The following is a 21,762-nucleotide window of genomic DNA, read 5'->3' as shown; positions in this document are numbered from 1 at the left end:
TACTGAAATGGCAGGTGACATTGCTTGTCCACATCCATCAGAGCTCTTGGATGACCAAGTGCTTTGTAAATAACCAGTAGTATTTTAAAAGGAGTCTTTTTTCCTGAGTAGTAGGTCTCAACAATGGGCTTAAAATATTTAGTAAACCATGTTGTAAACTGGTGTGCTGTCATCTAGCCTTTATTGTTTCATTTATATGGCACATGCAGAGTAGATTTAGCATAATCCTTAGGGGTCCTAGGATTTTCAGAATGGTAAATGAGCATTGGCTTCAACTTGAAGCCACTAGCTGCTTGAGGCCCCTATCAAGAGTCAGCCTGTCCTTTGCATTTTTGAAGCCAGAAGTTCTTTCTAGCTATGGAAGTCCTTAGATGGCATCTTCCAATAGAAGCCTGTAGGCTGTTTTGTCTCCACTGGAAATCTATTGTTTAGTGTGGCTACTTTCATCTACCTTATTTATCTTGGCTAGATCTTCTGGATAACTTGCTACAGCTTTTACATTAGCACTTGCTGCTTCACCTTGCTGCTGCCCCGCCCCCCATGTACACCTTTTTTTTTTTTTTTTTAATGGCGACAGCTTCTTTCCTTCAGCCTCATGAACCAACCTCTGCTGACTGCAGACTCCTGCAGCTTCATCACCATTCTCAGGCTTCACAGAATTGAAGAGAGTGAGGGCCTTGCAGTGGGTTAGGCTTTGGCTTACGGGAATGTTGTGGTTTGTTTGATCTTCTATTCAGACACTAAAACTTTCTTCATATCAGTAATAAGGCCCTTTCTTTTTCTTATCATTTGTGTGTTCACTGGATTAGCACTTTTAATTTCCTTCAAAAGCTTTTCCTTTGCATTCACAATTGGGCTTACTGATGCGGGAGGCCTAGCTTCTAGCCTGTCTTGGCTTTTGACCTGCTTTCCTCACTAAGCTTAGTCATTTCTACCATTTTACAGTGCTTTGTTAGATTTTGTTATACAACAAAGTGATTCAGTTTTGTTCACATGCATGCATACACACACATTCTTTTTCAGATTCTTTTCCATTATAGGTTATTATAGGATATTGAATATGGTTCCCTGTGCTATTATGGTAGGTACTTGTTATTTCTAGTTTTTGATTTAAAGTGAGAGACATGATTCTTCCTTTCACTTGAACACTTAGAGGCATTGTAGGGTTATTAAATGGCCTAATTTCAATATTGCTGTGTCTCAGGGAAGAGGGAGGCCTGAGGAGAAAGAGAAGGCAGGAAAATGGCTGGTTGGTGGAGCAGTCAGAACATGTTTATCAGTGAAGTTTGACATCTTATATGGGCATGGTTTGTGGTGCTGCAAAACAATTATAGTAGTAACATCTAACATCATTGATCATCAAATCACTGTAAAGATATAATAATAATGAAAATATTTTGAGAAATACCAAAATGTGGCATAGAGACACGAAGTGAGCAATGCAGTGGGGCAAATTGCACATATAGACTTGCTCAGTCAGTGTAGGATTGCTACAAGTCTTTAGTTTGTAAAAAACCCACAATATTGGTGAAGTGCAATAAAACGAAGTGCAGTACATTGAGGTATGTCTGTTAACTCCTTAATCTTATCACCACATCACCAGCCACCCAATTCTCCTTCTGGTGGTGTAGTCATTCAGTCATGTCCAACTCATTGTGACCTTGTGAACTGCAGCACACCAGGCTTCCCTGTCCTTCACCATCTCCCACAACTTGCTCAAACTCATGTCCATTGAGTCGGTGATGTCATCCAACCATCTCATCCTCTGCTGCCCCCTTCTCCAACCTTTGGTCTTTTCCAGGATTAGGGTCTTCTCCAACAAGTCGGCTCTTTGCACCAGGTGACCAAAGTATTGGAGCTTCAGCCTCAGTGCTTCCAATGAATGTTTGGAATTGATTTCCTTAGGATTGACTGGTTTGATCTCCTTGCTGTCCAAGGGAAGTCGTCTCTAACACCACAGTTCAAATGCATCAGTTCTTCGGTGCTCAGCTTTCTTTATGGTCCAACCCTCACATCTGTACATGACTACTGGATAAACCATAGCTTTGACTGTTTGGACCTTTGTTGGCAAAGTGATGTCTCTTCTTTTTAATACACTGTCTAGGTTACATTTGGGTGAATTAAATGCTGGTTGTTTGTATTTATTGATTTCAAAAGAAGTTATAACAGGAAATGGTAAAAAATAAGTGGTAGGAAGACATTGTTTGTAGCTAAGCAGATTCTTCTAAAATGATAATACTTTTAATGCTTTCTTATCATCCCATTTAGGAGACTAATTTACTAGGCTTTTTCTTAGTAAATGGGAGAGTTTCATGGCTAGTATTGTCTCCTCTTTGTACTCTTACCAACTCTGAGTGCTCGGTTAATTTTATTGATGAGAAAAAGCAATTGCATTTATATTAATTAGGCTTTTGCTTTTCTCTTTTGAGAAGCATCAATATCGTATAAATTGTTCTTTTTACTATTTGGTAATTAGCTTGTTTTCCCAAAAGTGTGCGTAATTCTGAGAGGGTGCTGAACTGAGTATTAGAGTTCTCCTGGCAAATTGTATCTTAGGGAGCTGAATATTTTCAAAAGTGTTAAATATTGGGAGTTATGATCTTATCTCCTGTTATTGGGAGTTTTTTGTTTTTGTTTTTTGAGTCAAATAGTCACAAAGTTGTCAAGTTTCCTTAGTTAATTGTTTTTATGAAAACTAACTCTCAGAATAGAGGAAATAGCCTCTACCACTTTGCTGAAGATTAGATCAGAATGATGTAGCCTTTCTCTTTTGCCCGTCAGTTTGATTTGGGGGAGCACATGGCTGAGTGAAGAGTGACCCATCATCTAAAACTGATTAGGGTCTTCATTGCTCGAATATACTGTACTTTAGAAAGTGTGGCATTCTTCTAAAGCAGTCGATGGCAAACTTTTTTTGTAAAGAGGCATATAGTAAATATTTTGGGCTTTGTGGGCCATACCGTAGTGTCTGTCACAACTATTCAACTCTACTGATATAGAGAAGCAGCCATAGACAATATATAAATCAATGCGCATGGTTGTGTTCCAATTTTTTTTTACAAAAACAGATGACAGGCCAGATTTGGCCCACAGGCCATACATAGTTCACCAGCTCATGTTCTAGAATGGTTTTTCTGAAGTTCATAAGTTGCTTTTGGAAATATTAGGGGGAAAAGAGCATCTTTGATGTTTCGACCTTTCTATTTCTTTTTCAGTAAAGATTGCCGTATTTCTCTTAGCTGTAGAAACTTGGACAGTGCTCTTGAATTTAGGCTGTCTGAGTGATGCCACAGTACCTAAGGAGCAGATGTTTCCTTTTCTGCACTGGGCAGGTAGTACTAGGAATGGTAGGTAAGCCTGGGTCACCATTTGGGAAGTTTCTAGTGTCGTTGCTGGCTTGTAAGAGTGTTGCCCCCAGGACCACTAGTGGTATTTTCATTTTTACTCTGGGTGTCCTCTTACATGGCTCCATGAGGTTTGGGGCTATTGTATATTTCTTACTCTTGCTTAGTAGCAGACCAACAGATACAGGCTTGAGCCTCTTGGCTTCCCATGGTCTGGATTCACCTCAAACTGAACATGGGACCTCTCCCTGTCCTTGGGGACTCTTGTCTTTTCCTAGGTGAATGTCTCATCATTTCACTCTAGGTCTGGCTTCTTGAGGGGGAACTTAGGGTTGTCATTTTCTTGCAGCTCTGGTGTAAGTGTTTGGTTTCATGGGTCGTGGCCCAGAATCTGAGAATCTTTATCCTGAGGTTGTGATGGAAGTTCTGAGAGCACTCACTTCATTGTCTGGATTTCTCAAGGAGGCTCTGAGATTCCCTCCTCTGATAGAAACATATTTTATGAATTTTTTGTGACATGAGTCATGTAGAAACTTGGCCTCAAGATTTATTTCAATAATAATAGTTACTTGCCTTGGTCTTCACATGGGAACTCTGGAAGCCAATTCACTATTTATTCTTGAAAATCTTAAGGTGATCTATGTTGGACAGTGGGGATAAGGGCTGGGGCTTGTACTTTTATCTTCCTCCTCAACCCTAGCCCTGATATACTAATGTAATAATACTCTTGGGAAAAAATGGTGTTGTGAACTAAACAGAGCTATAAAACTTCTTTGGGAGTATCTTGGGTACCTTTGGGTTAAGTTGCCTCTTTTTTAATAGAGCCACAGTTAGCAGGTGCTCATTTCTGAGGAAGTTGTCTCTGTATCCCATCAGTTTTGGGGACCTGTTAGGATATTTCATTTTTTAGGCTCTTCTCTAGCAGACATTAACTTCAAAGGGATTGTGAGCATTATGAAATTCATGCTGAATTCTTGTGAACATATGTTTAAAATTTTTTTAAAGAATACAAAGGTCATTCTGCTGTGTGAGCAGCAGAAGTGGCTGTGGGTATTTATTTACTCATTCATTCAGCAGAAACCTATGGAGTATCTGTTGTATGTGCCAGGCACATTTCAGACTTAGAAAACCCAGAGGTGAAGTCCACTTTCTAGTATCCTCCCTCTCCCCGGGAGCTCTTCAAGCTCTTTAGGAGTGGTAGGTTTAGATCCCAGAGTGCCAAACTGCATGAGAAGGAAATAGCTTTGAACTGAAGAGGGTGCGCCTAGTTCTGTCTGCTGGTGCTGTTAGGGAGTTGCCTGTCTTTAACTGTTGCATTCTGTCCTTAAGCTTGTCAGTAATGTCTGTCTGTCTTCTTTAGACAGGAACAGGGCTCCAGTCAGACCCGACTATGCTTACAGGTCCTGAAAGCCATTCAAAAACTGGCCCGTGAGTCATCCATTATGGCCCGAGAAACCTGGGAAGTCTTACTGTTGTTTCTTCTGCAGATTAATGACATACTTCTAGCGCCACCAACTGTTCAAGGTTTGTTAATTATTTTTTCTGATTTATTGCTGTGCTCCAAATACAGTTCACTTTTAGACTCAATGAGTAGTAGACTCGGTGGGGATTTAAAATTTGGCACTACAGTTGAAAAACCAATATGAGGAGAGACGCAGTGAATTAATACGTGTTTGATAATGACAGCAACAGTAGCTTGTTCAGTGTATCAGGACAGAGCCTATATAAGAAACAGCTAATGTACCTGATTACAAAGTAGTTATCTAGGTAGACTGAAAACTTAATGACTGCAGAAGATATTTTGTTTAGCAAATGAAACCTAGAAAATCTTAAAGTATTCTATTTGGAAGTATGACAAGTGTGTCATTCATTACCTAGCCATCAAAAAACCTTCAGTTTCATGAGTTCAGAGTGTATTTTAAGACGTCTTGCTTTGTATAATATAGCACAGTATACACAGACAATAAGTTGATAATTCTAGTTCCAAATTCCCCTGTTGCTTATTCATCTCTGTATTTTTTTTACTAACACATGTGAGTGTGCTTGTGCTCTGACACAAATGCAGTGTCCAGGAAGAATTTTAGTGTTGAGAGGGACTCCGTAATAGAAATACCCTGTCTGGCATTGGTGATGAGCTAGCCAGATAGGTAGTGTGCCTCTCCCTTAAACAATCCCCGTGCCAGGGATTCAGCACCATAAGTCAAGCCATCCATCCCCTTCTGGAGCTTATTATTGTTGAAACTTCATTTTTGCTCATTTGAAATCCTTAGAACTTTTCGTTCTGTATGGAAATCCAAAGTTTGCCTTCTGTGGGTAGGCAGAGTACAGACCGCTGCTCTTCTTAGTTCCCAGGCTTGGAACCGAGGAGCAGCTCTATTTTGGGCTCTGTGGTTGAGGCTTTGTCCTGCCAGAACTAGTCCTTTGGCTCCCTTCTTTGGCTCCCTCTCCCTTGAAGGGTGGCTTTCAAACACATGAAGCATTTTATAGCAAAGTTTGAAGGTAGGAAGTCTCAGGTATTTGTTCTGATTCCTTTTCTTGTTGGCTGTGTGAACTTGGGCAAGTTACTTAAATTTCCAGAACCTGTTTTCTCATCTTCAAAACGGATATAATTGATAATTGGTAATAGATACTATTGATATAAAAACCTACCCTGCAGAATTAACGTGAGGTCACGTGTATGAGCTATGTGGCACGGAAACTGATTAATAGCCGTTCATTGTAGGCAGTCATCCTTTCCCTTCTTCTGTGTGTGCTCCTGTCTCACTACTGGAAGGTTAAGATCTTCCATAAGAACCCAGCAGGGTCACTTGAAAACTTCCCATGTGATAATGGGTTGATGTGTTCATGATTTCCTTCATAAGAGCTCCTAAGAGTAGTTTTTTGTTCTTACTATTAAGTGATTATTTGAAAGTTAAAACTTAACATTGCAGTTATTTTAATTTTTTGACCAGTTCTCCCAAATCAGTGAGTTAAAGATTCGGCTTTACAAATAAGTATGCCAAAGATGTTTTCTTTTTGTTGGTAAGGTGGCATTGCTGAGAATCTAGCAGAGAAGTTGATTGGTGTTCTCTTTGAGGTTTGGTTACTAGCATGTACGCGGTGCTTCCCAACACCTCCTTACTGGAAAACAGCCAAGGAGATGGTGGCTAACTGGAGGCACCACCCAGCAGTGGTGGAGCAGTGGAGCAAGGTCATCTGTGCGCTCACTTCAAGGTAAGTTACCGTCATCAACTTGTCTTCTTTCATCCGTCTGGCCGTAGGCAGCCTTCCCCTAATTCTGTGTCTTTCTGGAGTACATGGTAAAAGCCTCTATTCTGTGTCTCTTATTATTATACTTTAGTTAATAGAATCAATCAGTTTTTAAAAATAGATGTAGCAGTGGGCATTGTGCCTATCTAATCTAAAACCTTTTAGATTGAGAAAGTATGTTGGAGAGGCAGATGAATTCTGAGCCCTACTATTCCCACCCCCAAAATCCCACTCTAATTCTAATTATTAAGATGTTTAGAAAGAAAGCGAAAGTGAAGTCACTCAGTTGTGTCTGACTCTTTGTGACCCCATGTGCTGTAGCCTACCAGGTTCCTCTGTCCGTGGGATTTTCCAGGCAAGAATACTGGAGTGGGCTGCCATTTCCTTCTCCAGGGGATCTTCCTGACCCAGGGATTGAATCCAGGTCTCCTGCATTGTAGGCAGACGCTTTACAGTCTGAGCTACCAGGGAAGTCCAAAATGTTTAAGATCTTCATTAAAAAAAAATGAACCAAAGAAAGTTATAACAGAAAGAGTTAAGTTCACCAGAAATCTTATTATACATAATTTTACAGAAATAGGACCATACCATAATGTTCTCGTATGTAACCAAAGTAGGCAGTTTTTTATAATAATTATTTTGTTTTTTGGTTTCTTTTTTTAGCCATTTATATATAATATCACTATTCTGTGAGTAAACCGTTAGGCTTCATTTTTTTCAGACTTTTTTTTTTTCATTTCTTGTAATATATAACTCTTTAAAAGCTGAGCATTCTTTTTTAAACATGATCACAATACCATTATCACACATGAACAAAATGTTAACAGTTTTCTAATATTGTTTAGCTTTTGAGTGTTCAGATGTCCCTGAATGTCTCAACTTTTTGAAATAGTTGATTCCATTGAATCAGAACACAGACAAGGTTTGGACATTATATTTAGTTGACATATTTCTTAAGCCTATTTTAAACTGTAGGTTCCTGCTCTCTCATTTTTATTTCCTTGCAGGTTTTTTTTGTTGTTGAATTGGGTTGTTTTGTCTTATTGAATGCTTCACATTCTTGATTTTTCTGATTATGTCCTAGTTGTTAATTAATATGTTCCTCTGTCCCTTATATTTCCTGTCAGCTGGTAGTTAATCTGACAGGAGACTGGATACTTAATCTGATTTAGACTTAATGGGAGAGTTAGTGGTGGAGGTGGGAACAGATAATTTATAGGTGGTATTACGTATCAGATGGTACATTGGTCTTTTTATGAGTTAATATATATATCTTTATCACTCATTTAAGATGAATTTTTGTTTGTTTATTCTGGTATGTCTTTGTGAATGTCACTATTATGAATCTATTTTTAAATAATACATCCTTTTATCTTGATTATAAAAGTACAATACATGCTTATTATGGAAAATTAGGAAGACATAAGGGGAAATATCCATCACTTACAAATAACCGATCTTTGAATATATTTTCTTCTGCTGCTGCTGTTGCTAAGTCGCTTCAGTCGTGTCTGACTCTGTGCAACCCCATAGACGGCAGCCCACCAGGCTCCGCCGTCCCTGGGATTCTCTAGGCAAGATCACTGGAGTGGGTTGCCATTTCCTTCTCCAATGCATGAAACTGAAAAGTGAAAGTGAAGTCGCTCAGTCGTGTCCGACCCTCAGCGACCCCATGGACTGCAGCCCACCAGGCTCCTCTGTCCATGGGGTTTTCCAGGCAAGAGTACTGGAGTGGGGTGCCATCGCCTTCTCCGATATTTTCTTCCATCTTATCTTTTTAAAAAAATCAATTTGAGATTATTCTTTATAGTGTTACCTGCTTTTTTTAACTTGATGTCTGATTCTTGTCCCAGTAATTACATGTACCTTTTTTCTTCTTATGTAGATCTCAAGATCCTATTTTAAATGGCCTTATAGTTTTTCATTATATAAATGGAATTATAATTCATTTAATAGTTTCTCTGCTGTTTTGATATTTAAATTGTTCTCTTTGTTTTCCTTTTAAAAACTATTGTTGGTAATTCCCTGTGGTTAGGACTTGGCACCCTCACTGTTAAGGGTCTGGGTTCAGTCCCTGGTCAGGGAATTAAGATCCCATGAGTCGCTCAGTGGGGCAGAAACAAAACAAAAAAAGCTAAATAAGGATATAAAAGTAAAAAAGAAAAAATATTGTTGATTTGCGAGTACTTTACACTTAGTCTTTGTATGTATTCTGGTTATTTTATTAAGATATTTTTAGATTAGCTATAGTAGATCATAATCTTTTCTAAGTATAATAGATTAATAATTGAGTCAAAGGGCTTTGAACAGTTTTAATACATTTGGAATGTTAGTATTTAGTTAAGTAACTGAATGGTCAAATTCAATTTATGGGACACATACCATAAATTCTAAACTTCATGTAAAGTTATGTTGCAGTTGTTATGGATAAATTATAACAAATTAGTTGTGTTGAGGGCATTTGTAGTATGATGAATCTTTTAAAAAATTTATTGTTTATATTATATGACTATATAATCAACATAAGCATAATTGTGCATGATTATATGATTTATTTATTTGTTATTTGCAGTTATAAATTAAAATTTTAAACAATTTGTAATTTTATAAAATTATATATAATTTGTAATTTATGTTATAGTATACATTGTAAATGGAGAAGGCAATGGCAACCCACTCCAGTCCTCTTGCCTGGAAAATCCCATGGACGGAGGAGCCTGGTAGGCTGCAGTCCATGGGGTTGTGAAGAGTCGGACACTACTGAGAGATTTCACTTTCGCTTTTCACTTTCATGCATTGGAGAAGGAAATGGCAACCCAGTCCAGTGTTTTTGCCTGGAGAATCCCAGGGACGGGGGGAGCCTGGTGGGCTGCCGTCTATGGGGTCGCACAGAGTCGGACACTGACTGAAGTGACTTAGCAGCAGCAGCAGCATACATTATAAAATTATATTCTGTATAAGTGTTATATACAGTGTTGTGTATTACATACAATGTTATATATAATAAGATGTATTAAAATTTATAATATGAGAAGCAATATTTAATTTATAAATCACTTGTCATTTTATAATATATAAGTAAATAACAAATTTATAATATAATCATATAACTATATGAGCTAAATTATAAATGATACTAATTTTTTAAAGAAATAAATACTTTAAAATAATTTTTACAAAACTGAAAGTCCTCTTCTAGTTTATTTTATAAAAAGGTTTTCATTTATTTTATTCACTTCAGTGGGGTATAATACAAGTTTCATCTATTTTCTCCTATCATATTTCTCCTACTATATTTTAATGCTTGAATGGATCTTCAGTTCTGTTAAAAATGAACTTGGTGATGTGATTTTTTTTGTTTTAATTTTCTAGATTGCTACGCTTTACATATGGTCCTTCATTTCCTCCATTTAAAGTTCCTGATGAAGATGCCAGTCTGATCCCTCCTGAAATGGATAATGAGTGTGTTGCACAGACGTGGTTTCGCTTTTTACATATGTTAAGGTACCCTTGTTGTTGTATTTCATGTGTCCTTACCCAGTAAATGTCTTAGGCAGGAACCATACTATAACTCCTTGTTGGAGTTCACAGTGTGGCTGCTAAGCCCAGGGGTCAGATAGAGCCAAATTGGACAGTACACTCATCTGCGTCACATGCCCCTTTCATCCTGGCAGGGTCAGGCTCTCCTCAGCTGCTCTTGGGCCACACTCTCTAGGGGCTCTTCCCTGCGGTAGGTGCAGTATTTGTTCTCTTGCCTGTTGCTGCCGCCTGGGTGACAGTCTGTCTTCCAGGACTTTGTCACATTCTGTGGGGCCTGAAGACTACCTTGTTCCTCTCTGTGACCGGCAGTGACTGGTCAGTCTTATTCTCAAGGCCTCTCCTCTGGTAGCCTTGTTTAAAATTCCACTAAGGGAACAGCATAAAATTTCACAGAGGGACAGATTGTTAAAAGTAATAATACTTCATGCTCTTTCTTTCTTTATGATACTGTTTTCAATTCAATTTCATTGCTTCCTGCCTTTCTGTCTTCTAGCCCCATCCTTGTGCTCTGTGGAACTTTAATTCTGTTGTGTACAGTCTTGATTCATAAACTTTTTCCTTGCATCTTTTCTTTCTGGTTTGATGAGCCTCATTTTTCTGTTTGTATATTAGTGATTCTGAATTACTCTGTATGACTTGTTTATAAATTAGGAATCTTAACTATTTTCTGTCATTTTATTTTTCAGTTTGTAGTTTGTTTTTCATCTTTCAGTGATTTTAGTTTATTTTTTTACATCTACCTTTTTCTGTGACCATTTTATATTTCCTTTAAGATTAGAAAGTCTTCTGTGTACTTTGATCCGGTATATACTCACCTAAACTCACTCACTGGAGAAGGCAATGGCACCCCACTCCAGTGCTCTTGCCTAGAAAATCCCATGGACAGAGGAGCCTGGTAGGCTGCAGTCCATGGGGTCGAGAAGAGTCGGACTCGACTGAGCGACTTCACTTTCACTTTATGCACTGGAGAAGGAAATGGCAACCCACTCCAGTGTTCTTGCCTGGAGAATCCTAGGGACGGGGGAGCCTGGTGGGCTGCACAGAATCGGACACGGCTGAAGCGACTTAGCAGCAGCAGCAGCAGCAACCTCACTCACTGCTTCTGACTTTGTGTCCTTTGTGCCATTAAGTTCCTTTATATGTATGGGTTTTGTCTTTGGGTTGCATATTATTCCATTGATTTTTCCATTCATTCTTTTTTTTTATTATATACTTTAAAAAAAATTTTAAATTTATTTATGGCAAAACCATTCATTCTTATAGGAGAGTCACACTTAATTACTTTAACCTTCTATAGTTATTGGTATTTGGTAGAACTAACGACTTTTTCCCTTTTTCCATGTCTTAGAATATTTTTAAGAATCCCTCTTGCCTGTTTAACATTTTAGATGAATTTTATAATCCATTTGACATGCTATAAAGCACATGTGAAGAGAAGAAACTCACAAAACCTGTTGGGGTTTGGAGTATATATTAGGGTAAGGAACATGTCCTGCTTTAGCAGATGAACCTGGAAATCTTAGTGGCTTAGTACAGTATGTTTCATAAAAGCCTTGTGTAAGAAACAGCTTTGCTTAGGTAGTTATTCAGGGCCTCAGGCTGGCAAAGCCTCCGCCATCTTCAACATGTGGCTTTATTAGAGCATTAACTTTGTAGGCAGAAGCCTCTGTATCTGGCTAAAAGATGGAAAAGAGAAAGCAAGGAAAATTATGTGGAAAGTTTTTATGGACCAGTTCCTAAATTGATGTGAATCACTGCTACCCATATTCCTTTGGCTGGAACTCACATATGCCACATTAAATTACAAGAGAACATAGAAGGAAAAGAGAAATTATCAAACAGCTAAGCAATTCTCATCTCTGCCAAAGATGAGAATTGTATTAGCTTGTATTTATATTCAGGAGCAGCTGACATCTTAATATATTGTGGTTGCCTTTCAAGACTAGGTATTTTTCTTTTTAAGAATCTTAAATATCTTGTGGAAGTGTTTTGTACATCTGCATAATTTTTTGTGTGTGTGTGATTATTCCTATATATTTATTGCTGATGTTGTGAAAGGCCAACTTTTTTTCCTATTGTTAAATCTTACAAGTGGCTGTTGCTGCTGTAAAGAAAATGTTTTACCTATTTTACTTTTGTATATTATATTTGGGGTTTTAAAATGCTGTATTTCACTGATTCTTTTTAGATTTCTAGGTATAATGGACACATATATTTGCACATATCTGCAAATAAAAAATGTCTCCTTTCTAGTAATTTATACTTGAGTCTGTGGTAATTCATTAAAAGTGTTTTGGTTGCAGTAAGACCTGTATATAAGTTTGTGTTCTACTGCTTTTTCCTTTGTGAGCTTGAGCAAGCAATTTAGTCTCTCTGAGTCTCAGTCTCTTTTTAATCTATAAAATGGGGATAAAAAATAGTGTCCATCTTGTTATAAGAATTGAAGAAAATGTAAAACAGTGCATCTAGTATGTGGTAGGTGCTTGAAAAGTTGCCATTTTTGTTACAGTTATTTTTGTATATTGTTTTCAGTTCAGTTCAATTGCTGTGTCCTGTCCTACTCGCTGGGATCCCATGAACCGTAGCACGCCAGCCCTCCCTGTCCATCACCAACTCCCAGAGTCCACCCAAACCCATGTCCATCGAGTCGATGATGCCATCCAACCATCTCATCCTCTGTTGTCCCCTTCTCCTCCTGCCCTCAATCTTTCCCAGTATCAGGGTTTCTTCCAGTGAGTCAGCTCTTCTCATCAGGTAGCCAAAGTATTGGAGTTTCAGCTTCAACATCAGTCCTTCCAATGAACACCCAGGACTGATCTCCTTTAGGATGAACTGGTTGGATCTCCTTGCAGTCCAAGGGACTCTCAAGAGTCTTCTCCAACACCACAGTTCAAAAGCATCAATTCTTCGGGACTCAGCTTTCTTTATAGTCCAACTCTCACATCCATACATGACTACTGGAAAAACCATAGCCTTGACTAGATGGACCTTTGTTGGCAAAGTAATGTCTCTGCTTTTTAATATGCTATCTAGGGTGGTCATAACTTTCCTTCCAAGGAGTAAGCATCTTTTAATTTCACGGCTACAATCACCATCTGCAGTGATTTTGGAGCCCAGAAAAATAAATTCAACCACTGTTTCCACTGTTGCCCCATCTATCTGCCATGAAGTGATGGGACCGGATGCCATGATCTTAGTTTTCTGAATGTTGAGCTTCAAGCCAGCTTTTTCACTCTTCTCTTTCACTTTCATCAAGAGGCTTTTTAGTTCTTCTTCACTTTCTGCCATAAGGGTGGTGTCATCTGCATATCTGAGGTTATTGATACTGGTCAGAATTTCTACAACACTGTTGTGTTAAAATGACACTGTTTTGACATCCCTCTTTTCTGATTTTCATTAGAATACCTCTACTGCATGAAATTTGAATGGGATATTGGTTGTTAATATTAGATAGTTACTGTTTCTTGTGTTCTTGATTTCATAAGCAATTAAAGAATTTTAAATTTAAAAATACAAATGGGAAATAGTGCTGAATTATTTTCAAGTCATATTTTGGGATCCATTTAAGCAATTAAATATCTTTTCTTCTTTTATCTATTGATAGGATATTAATTTTTTTCCCCAGTGTTGAATCATCCTGCATCCTTTAAAGATAAATTCTGCTTGATTATGGAATGTTGTTCTTTTAATATTTTCCCAAATTGTCTCTCTTTCTGTTTTTTGACTAATTTATACTTCGGCAACTTTAAAAAACTTAGGAAACTTCCTATTTTTTTCTGTACTCTGTTGTATGAAAGTTATATATTCCTTAAGAATTTGAAATATGCCACCAGTAAAACTCTAGTAGTGGAATCTTCTTTAATGGTAGTTCTTTTTTTTTAGTGGTCATTCTTAGATAGTCTTTTCCTTTCCTTCACTATTTATTTCTTTACTTTTGGTTGTGCTGGGTCTTTGTTGCTGCACGGGTTTTTCTCTAATTGCAGTGAGCGGGGGCTACTCTTTGTTGCACTGCATGGTCTAATTGGGATGCCTTCTCTTGTGGGGCCCAGGCTCCAGGGCGTGTGGGCTTCAGTAGTTTTCAGCGAGTGGGCTGAGTTGTGACTCCTGGGCTTTAGAGCACAGGCTCAATAGTTGTGGTGTGTGGGCCTAGCTGTTCCATGGTATGTAGGATCTTCCTAGACCAAGGATCGAACCTGTGTTTCCTGCATTCACAGGTAGATTCTTCACCACTCAGCCACCAGGGAAGCTCCTACTCCTTCACTATTAATTGATCTCTTCATACTCTATCCTTCTTCTTGAGCTGAAAGAGTGTTTTAGTTGCCTTTTTTTTTTTTGGATATACAGGATAGGAATTTGAACAAATGCTGGTGGAAAAGAGGGGTTATTGTGTAATGATAGGTCTTACTGGGCGTCGGGAAGCGGTGAACATTCGGTACTCGTGATTGGAGGGATCTGGGCAGCCTTGGGATAGGCTGCTCTATCATCTGTCTCTCTTGGCTGTTTTGATCTTCTTGTGCATATATGCACTGCTCTCTTTCTCTGGCCCTGAGGCACATGGGACCTTAGTTCCCCAACCAGGGATTAAACCTGCGTCCCCTGCCCTAGAAGGCAGATTCTTAACCACTACACTGCCAGGGAAGTCCTTAGAGGCTTCTTTTCTCCTCCACCCCACAGAGTGAACTACAGTTCTGTGGATACAGTATACTAATACTAGAAGCCCTTTTCCATACAGGCACACACATTCTTTTGTCCTCACTTTCATTTACTTGAAATTAAGATTCTAACTAGATGGAAAAAGGTTTCAAAGGCCCAGGTCCTCTATAAACCACGGATTTATATTTCTCAGCCTAATTCTTTTGATCTTGTAGCCAGTGGAAGTTCTTTCCAAGTGGCTGGCTATGTGTTAACTAACATTATTACTTTGAGTTGGAAAGGCTGTTTAATGGACACTTAGGCAGACGGTTTTGAGTGAAAACATAAATCTGTTTTTCAGTAGAAATACTCAAGCCCAAATATGTTGTTTTAAATATATCAAAATGTATGACTTGAGTGCATGCACAAGAATGTAAGCACTAATCCCGATTTTCACATAGTTTTTTAAAACTTGGAAATATTAATACTAAAGTAAAATTTTCTCCTTGGGGTTCTTGTACATTTATTTATAATTTTACCATTCTGTTGCTTAATTCCAAACATATAACAATATATCCATATATACTTTTAAAAAATTAAAAATTTCTAGTCTTATTTTGGTTCTCATTCTCTGAATAGGCAAATGAAGTTTATGTAAGCACACTGCAGGTCTTCTGTAGAGTTGATGTTTGCTTCTCTAGCCTATTAAACACAGATTCATCTCCTCTCTTAATCAAATAGGTACACACAGCCCTGTTCTTAAAATTATATTGTGTGTATTTTATTGCTAAAGAAATTTCTAAATGTATAATTAATTCTTGCTCTCTCTTTTGATAGTAATCCCGTGGATTTGAGTAACCCAGCCATTATAAGCTCTACTCCCAAATTTCAGGAACAGTTCTTAAATGTGAGCGGAATGCCACAAGAATTGAATCAGTATCCCTGCCTTAAACATCTGCCTCAAATATTTTTTCGTGCCATGCGTGGAATCAGCTGTCTGGTGGATGCATTCTTAGGTGAATTTTGTATATGTTGCTGGATGTTTGAAGATAACTCTAGAGTCTGGTTTTAGAGACTATTAGGGGACAGCCCAAAGAAAAAGATGAAGAGATTTGATTGCCAAGTAGTAAACTAGGAAAAATTATTTGCAACTAATGTAATAGCCTGAGTGTTTTTGTTATTATTATATAAATGCTGAATAGATCAGACGATGCAAAGAGAAAAGAATAAGACCCAGTAGGTAAGTGGACAAAGGCTATGAATAAATGATTTGCAAGAGAGAGACGTGTCATTTCACTAATAATCCTAGAAAATACAGATTAAAATGTGTTAGGTATCATTCTTATATGAATCATTAGGAAGCAAATTATACTTTTTGTGAAACGTTGTTTTAAACTGTTTTTCACATGAAAAGTCAGAATTTTTTTAACCTGTTAAAGAACAGTGATATTTAATGTACTCAGATGCTCAAGTGTGTCCAACTGTTTGTGATCCCATGGACTGTAACCTGCCAAGCTTTTCCATCCATGGAATTCTCCTGGCAAGAATAGTGGAGTGGGTTGCCATTTCCTCCTCCAGGGGATCTTACTGACACAGGAATTGAACCCACATCACTTAACATCTCCTGCATTGGCACGCAGATTCTAGTGCCACCTGAGAAGCCCTTGATTACATACCTGTCATTTAGAAAACATTTGTTATGTGTACTTAATATATTACAGAGGTATTACAGAGGTAATACGTTAGTTCAGTTAAGTTTGGCTGCCACTTGGTCAAAAATACCAGTGGTTTAAACAGGGTAGCTTATTTTCATACATGGTAAGCCCCAGGCTAAGCTGTATGGGGCTGCTATGGCAGGTCCACCATTCTCAGAAACCCAGGGCACTTCCATCTTCTGGCTCTTCATCCTTTGTGCACATTCTCATGGGCCATGATGGTTGAAAGAGTTCCAGCCATCCTCTTAGTAACTAGGAAGGAAGAAGCATCTACCTTTGATTGGTCCTTAAAAGGAGATTTTTGGAGAAGACTCACCTAGTAATCACCCACTTCTCTATGGTCAGAACATGGCCACATCTGGCCATAAGCGAGCCTTTGGAATGTAGTTGTTTATTCTGGGTAGCCACATCCAGCTAAGTTTTGTGTTCTGTAACTCAGGAAGAAAGGATGGTTGGCAGTTGGGAGGCAGCTTGTAGTCTCTGCTATACTAGTCAGTCCTGAGCCTTCACCAGTGTTGCTTGAGGAAGATGTGCTGACCACATATTTTGAACAAGAAGAATAACTCTTTTTGTCTTTCTTTAAAGGCATTTCTAGACCCCGATCAGACAGTGCTCCTCCAACACCCGTGAACAGATTGAGTATGCCTCAGAGCACTGCTGTCAATACCACCCCACCACATAACCGGAGGCACCGGGCTGTTACTGTGAATAAGGCCACCATGAAGACAAGCACAGTAAGAGTTTTCATCACCATTATTATACCTTATAAAATTGGCTGTTTAATCAGCCATCCTTTTAAAAAGTCTTGCTATTTTTGCAAACTTCTTGTGACTGTGGCTATATTTTTTTGTTCTTCTAACAGGTTAGTACTGCTCACACCTCAAAAGTTCAGCATCAGACATCCTCCACCTCTCCTCTGTCAAGTCCAAATCAGACTAGTTCAGAACCCCGGCCACTGCCTGCCCCCCGGAGACCAAAGGTTAACAGCATCTTGAATCTCTTTGGATCATGGTTATTTGATGCAGCATTTGTTCACTGTAAACTTCATAATGGGATAAACAGAGACAGCAGCATGACTGGTAAATATTGCTCAAGAAATACGTTGTCATTTTTTTCTTTCCTTTTTTTTCTTTTTAACCTTTCCTACCTGCAAGATTAATATGTATCTTAAAAAGCTCTCTGTCTCTGACCAAGCAGTGTCTTGTGCTTAACCCCTTCCAGCTGAACTAATTTTGAACGTTTTCCTACGTGTCCTTTTCATGTTTATTCTACGAGGTTTGGCTTTTGTCTGGTTTTATTAGATACATTTCAGGCTAGCCACTTTTTGTTCAATCAGATTCCTTTCAGTAGGTGACCTGGAAGTTCCCTTCATGTCAGCCAGGATAATACTATTGATATAAAGAATTAAACATGATTGACCGGAAACTTATTCACAAGAAGTGTTTTCTTAGATTTTGACAGCCATTCACTCATTACTGCATATAAATCAAATTTCTGCTTCACAGAAGACTATCCTTTTAGGTTTTAGTCTAGAAAAGTTTATTTCAAGGGCACATTTTAAACAAATGTCATTTGCTTTGTAAGTAAATAAGACTAATAAAGAATTAATAACTCAACCTTGATATCTCAGAAATGAAACTCTTATCTAAATCTGATCTATGTCATCTTACCATTATAGTTGTAAGTAGTGGCATTAGGGTGCAGGATGGGAGGGCGGGGTCCTATAGAATATACTGAATATTTATGACTGTATGAATAGAGCTGAATAATAATAATGGCTAACATTTATTGAGTTGTGGTTACTTTGTACCAAGCACTGTGCTTTATGCATTAATTCTGCTCTATGTAATAATATAATTAATATTGGTTGATTGGTAAGAGAAGCACTTTTCCTCTGGGGTTGGAAATAACTTGAGTTAAAAGGATGCCTAATTGTATTAGATTATGCATCTTCCCTGGTGGCTCAGACAGTAAAGAATATGCCTGCAGTGCAGGAGACCCAGGTTCTGTCTCTGAGTTGGGAAGATCCCCTGGAGAACGGAATGGTAACCCACTCCAGTATTCTTGCCTGGAGAATTCCATGGAGAAAAGAGCCTGGTGGGCTACAGTCCATGGTGTCACAAAGAGTCAGACACAACTGAGCGACTACCACACACAATGCATCTCTGGGGAGAGTGTTGATTTCAAGGATAAAACTAATAAAATAGCCATAAAAGTTTCTTGCTTCCTCTCAGAAATAAATTCTTTTCTTTTATATATCATCTCAGAACTAAGGGTCTATGTCTGTTAGCATTATACACATGTAATTATTCTGGATGTTCTTATAAATCTTTAAATAATTTATAAGAGAAGTGGATATAAAGACATTTTCAGGAATATAATTTGAGGTTGCATGATTGAGTTTAGGGATTCCTTGTTTGTTTTGTTCAAATTCAGATACCTTTTATTCTACCATTTCATATTTTATTTACAAGTTTGACTTATGGATAAGTAAATGTATTTATTTGATGACTAAATGAAAACACTTAAAAAACTTTCTGGCTTCTATTTTCTTATTTCATGTGCCTTATATTTTGAATTTTATGACCCATGTTTATGTTTATTGTATTATATTTTCTAGATTGAGTTAGTCATATATTTATTTTCACTAAGATATAATTTTACAGTGTAACTTTTGGGTATCAAGCTGTTGACACTAAAATCCCTGAATCCAGAGTGGTTCAACCTGCTGCTTCCTTGGGGGGCTTGCTTAAAGGGAACTTACAAATCTTCCCACTCTATAGGGAGTTTTTAACAGCTTTGCTCATCCTCTCGTGCCAAAAGATAGAAACTAAAATTCACATCGTATGTGGGCAACTAATTCTTATTTTCAACTCTTAACCATTTTCCTTGGTGGAGAAAGGATAGCAGCTCTTCTTCCCCGACCTTGTGTTCAGAGATGAGAAAATCTGTTGTATTACTCAGGAGATAGGAGGTGTCCAGACAGTTGAATGGGTTAGAGTCCTTTTGGGTCCTGCTTTTGAGGATTTGGGGGTGGTGGAAAGTTGGAGAATACTAACTCTATTAGTCTGTTTTCTAAGTACTGGCTGCCATCAAGGAATTCTGCCATGTAGTTCACCTCTAACTTAAAATGTTTGCTTCTATGAACTAGTTAGCTTTAGATATACATGACAGTACACGGTGCTTTGTAAATGTAACATTGAGCTGGGAAGGGTTAATGAACTAAAATTTTAATGCACGTTATGGGCAGTTCAGAACCTCAATTCTTTGTAGTTATGTAATTTTCTTCGTTCATTGTTTTGCATGATACAAAAATCATAATTTTGGATCTGAATGCACAGTTTCCTGTTTTTGAACTAGCTTGTTGTATCATAAAGCTTTTAACCTAACTTTTAAAAAGCTAAAAAGCTTCTAAACTTATTGTAAAATTTCACCATCTTTAAAGTATTTTATAATTACTGCTGTCCTTTGATTTGTTTCCATTTATTTCTATTATCTTGCAGCATCTTTTATCCAAATTCTTCTTTCTTATAAATCTTGTAAGTAGGAACCAGAAGCTTCTCCTTAATTGCAGTCATGTTTTTATTTTTTTCATAATTCCATTAAAATTTTTGATTGTCATTGTCTCTTGTAGTTTTTGCACTTGGGAAGAAAAATACTTTTCTGTGTTTTGAATGGGGAAGATTGTTGGCAAAAGCAAATTAATCTGCCTGAATCAGTCCCATTATTTTGTACACTAGTCTGGTCATGTCATGAATTCCAGGATTTTGCACTAACTGTGTTTTGGCTTTTTTTTTTTTTTTTTAATTTAAAGCTTAAGCTTATTTTTTTACAGATTTAGTGTTTGATTTGTATGCATTCTGCATGTAGTGTTTTTCAAATGTATTATTGCTGGATACCTTATTCAGGACTAAAAATGGCTCATGGGAAGTTGCATAAAGATTTATGCTTGACTCTGCATTCTGTTAAATCTATTACTATAAAATAAACATTTCATGTAGAGTGATAAAAGATTTCAGAGTGACTTTCACTACACAATGAAATCTTTTCCTAAAAACGCGAGCAACTTTCGAAGGGCTTCTGTTTCAGTGACAACAAATGACCATGATAATCTTTCTTACCCAATCCAATTTTCTGATTTATCAACCTCAAGTTAGCTGCTGTCTGTGGTTGTTAAAATTCATTCTCATTTTGCTTGGTTGAGCAGTTCTTTGGTGTGTGCTTTGGAGTTGGGTGGGTGGTGGGAACGCTCTCTCTTCCTCCCTACCCATTCTGTCCTTACCTTGTCCTCTCCCTGAAGTATACACCCTGGCATGGGATGACCCATTCAGTTATGATGTCTGTCTGGGGTAATGTGTAAATTGCAGCACCTATTTTTTTTTATTGTTTAAGCATCACTTTTATCAGGAGAGGAAAAAACAGAATAAGTAATAGAAAAGCCAAATTCTGTGTTATATATCTGTATGTGTGTGAATACAGATATATATAAATGTACTCTGCTAATCAAAAATTCAGTTGAAAAATGCTTCTTGTTGAATCTGTTAACTGACAGTACCACTATAAACTAATTGTTACTCCTTTTCAAAGAAGATTTCAGAGAGCCCTTTAAAAAAAAATTAAGACCTAGTTGCCAAACAAAAGCATTATTGGATTCTATTCAAGTAGCTATTTAATGACACCAACATTTGATCTTTGTGTCCAGGGTCCCATGAGCCTTTTTGCATATCAACAAATATAATAAAACCCTCCTTTTTTCTCCCCAGCCATTACAACACAAGCTAGCATGGAGTTTCGACGGAAAGGGTCACAAATGTCCACAGACACCATGGTTTCCAATCCTATGTTTGATGCAAGTGAATTTCCCGATAACTATGAAGCAGGAAGAGCTGAGGCTTGTGGGACACTGTGTAGGATTTTTTGTAGCAAGAAGACTGGAGAAGAGATTCTGCCAGCTTATTTATCCAGGTCTTAGAATTTTTTTGTTTATTTTTCCATTTGTATAGTTGTGATAGTGAAAGTCTATTGTAGCATGGCTTGGTAGGCTGAATTGATAAGTAAATGTTGGTTTTAAATACCTGCAAATGCATGTAAGTAATTGAAAGTTTTGCTTGAATTCCTTTTTACCTACCGTACTAGATTTTATGAGGACCCCCAATACATCTCTTTTATTTTAGAAGTATTTATTCTAACTTGTTGACATTTAATAATTATAGAGAGATTTGGAAGGGCCACACTCAATTTTTGATACATGTTTTTTGGCCACAGTATTAGACACTATAGAT

The 21,762-nt window shown here is 37.7% G+C and overlaps 1 protein-coding gene across 7 annotated transcripts in view; it reads left to right on the top strand.

Annotated features, from left to right (window-relative positions):
* RALGAPB (Ral GTPase activating protein non-catalytic beta subunit) overlaps positions 1-21,762 on the top strand; it is a 93,401-nt gene that overhangs the window by 24,580 nt on the left and 47,059 nt on the right. For 4 of the 7 annotated variants that reach the window (XM_027558554.1, XM_027558552.1, XM_027558555.1 and 1 more), the window contains exons 4-11: positions 4,705-4,868; positions 6,371-6,557; positions 9,966-10,097; positions 15,603-15,781; positions 17,066-17,214; positions 17,343-17,559; positions 19,984-20,019; positions 21,244-21,445. In XM_027558554.1, coding sequence (XP_027414355.1) covers positions 4,705-4,868; positions 6,371-6,557; positions 9,966-10,097; positions 15,603-15,781; positions 17,066-17,214; positions 17,343-17,559; positions 19,984-20,019; positions 21,244-21,445 — 1,266 coding nt within the window. The remainder of the gene's footprint in view (positions 1-4,704; positions 4,869-6,370; positions 6,558-9,965; positions 10,098-15,602; positions 15,782-17,065; positions 17,215-17,342; positions 17,560-19,983; positions 20,020-21,243; positions 21,446-21,762) is intronic. The other 3 variants (XM_027558557.1, XM_027558558.1, XM_027558556.1) reach the window with 1 other exon arrangement.

Source organism: Bos indicus x Bos taurus, chromosome 13 (assembly GCF_003369695.1).
Source record: "Bos indicus x Bos taurus breed Angus x Brahman F1 hybrid chromosome 13, Bos_hybrid_MaternalHap_v2.0, whole genome shotgun sequence".
In the NCBI taxonomy this organism is placed as follows: domain Eukaryota; kingdom Metazoa; phylum Chordata; class Mammalia; order Artiodactyla; family Bovidae; genus Bos; species Bos indicus x Bos taurus.
This window is presented reverse-complemented; position numbering and strand designations above follow the sequence as displayed.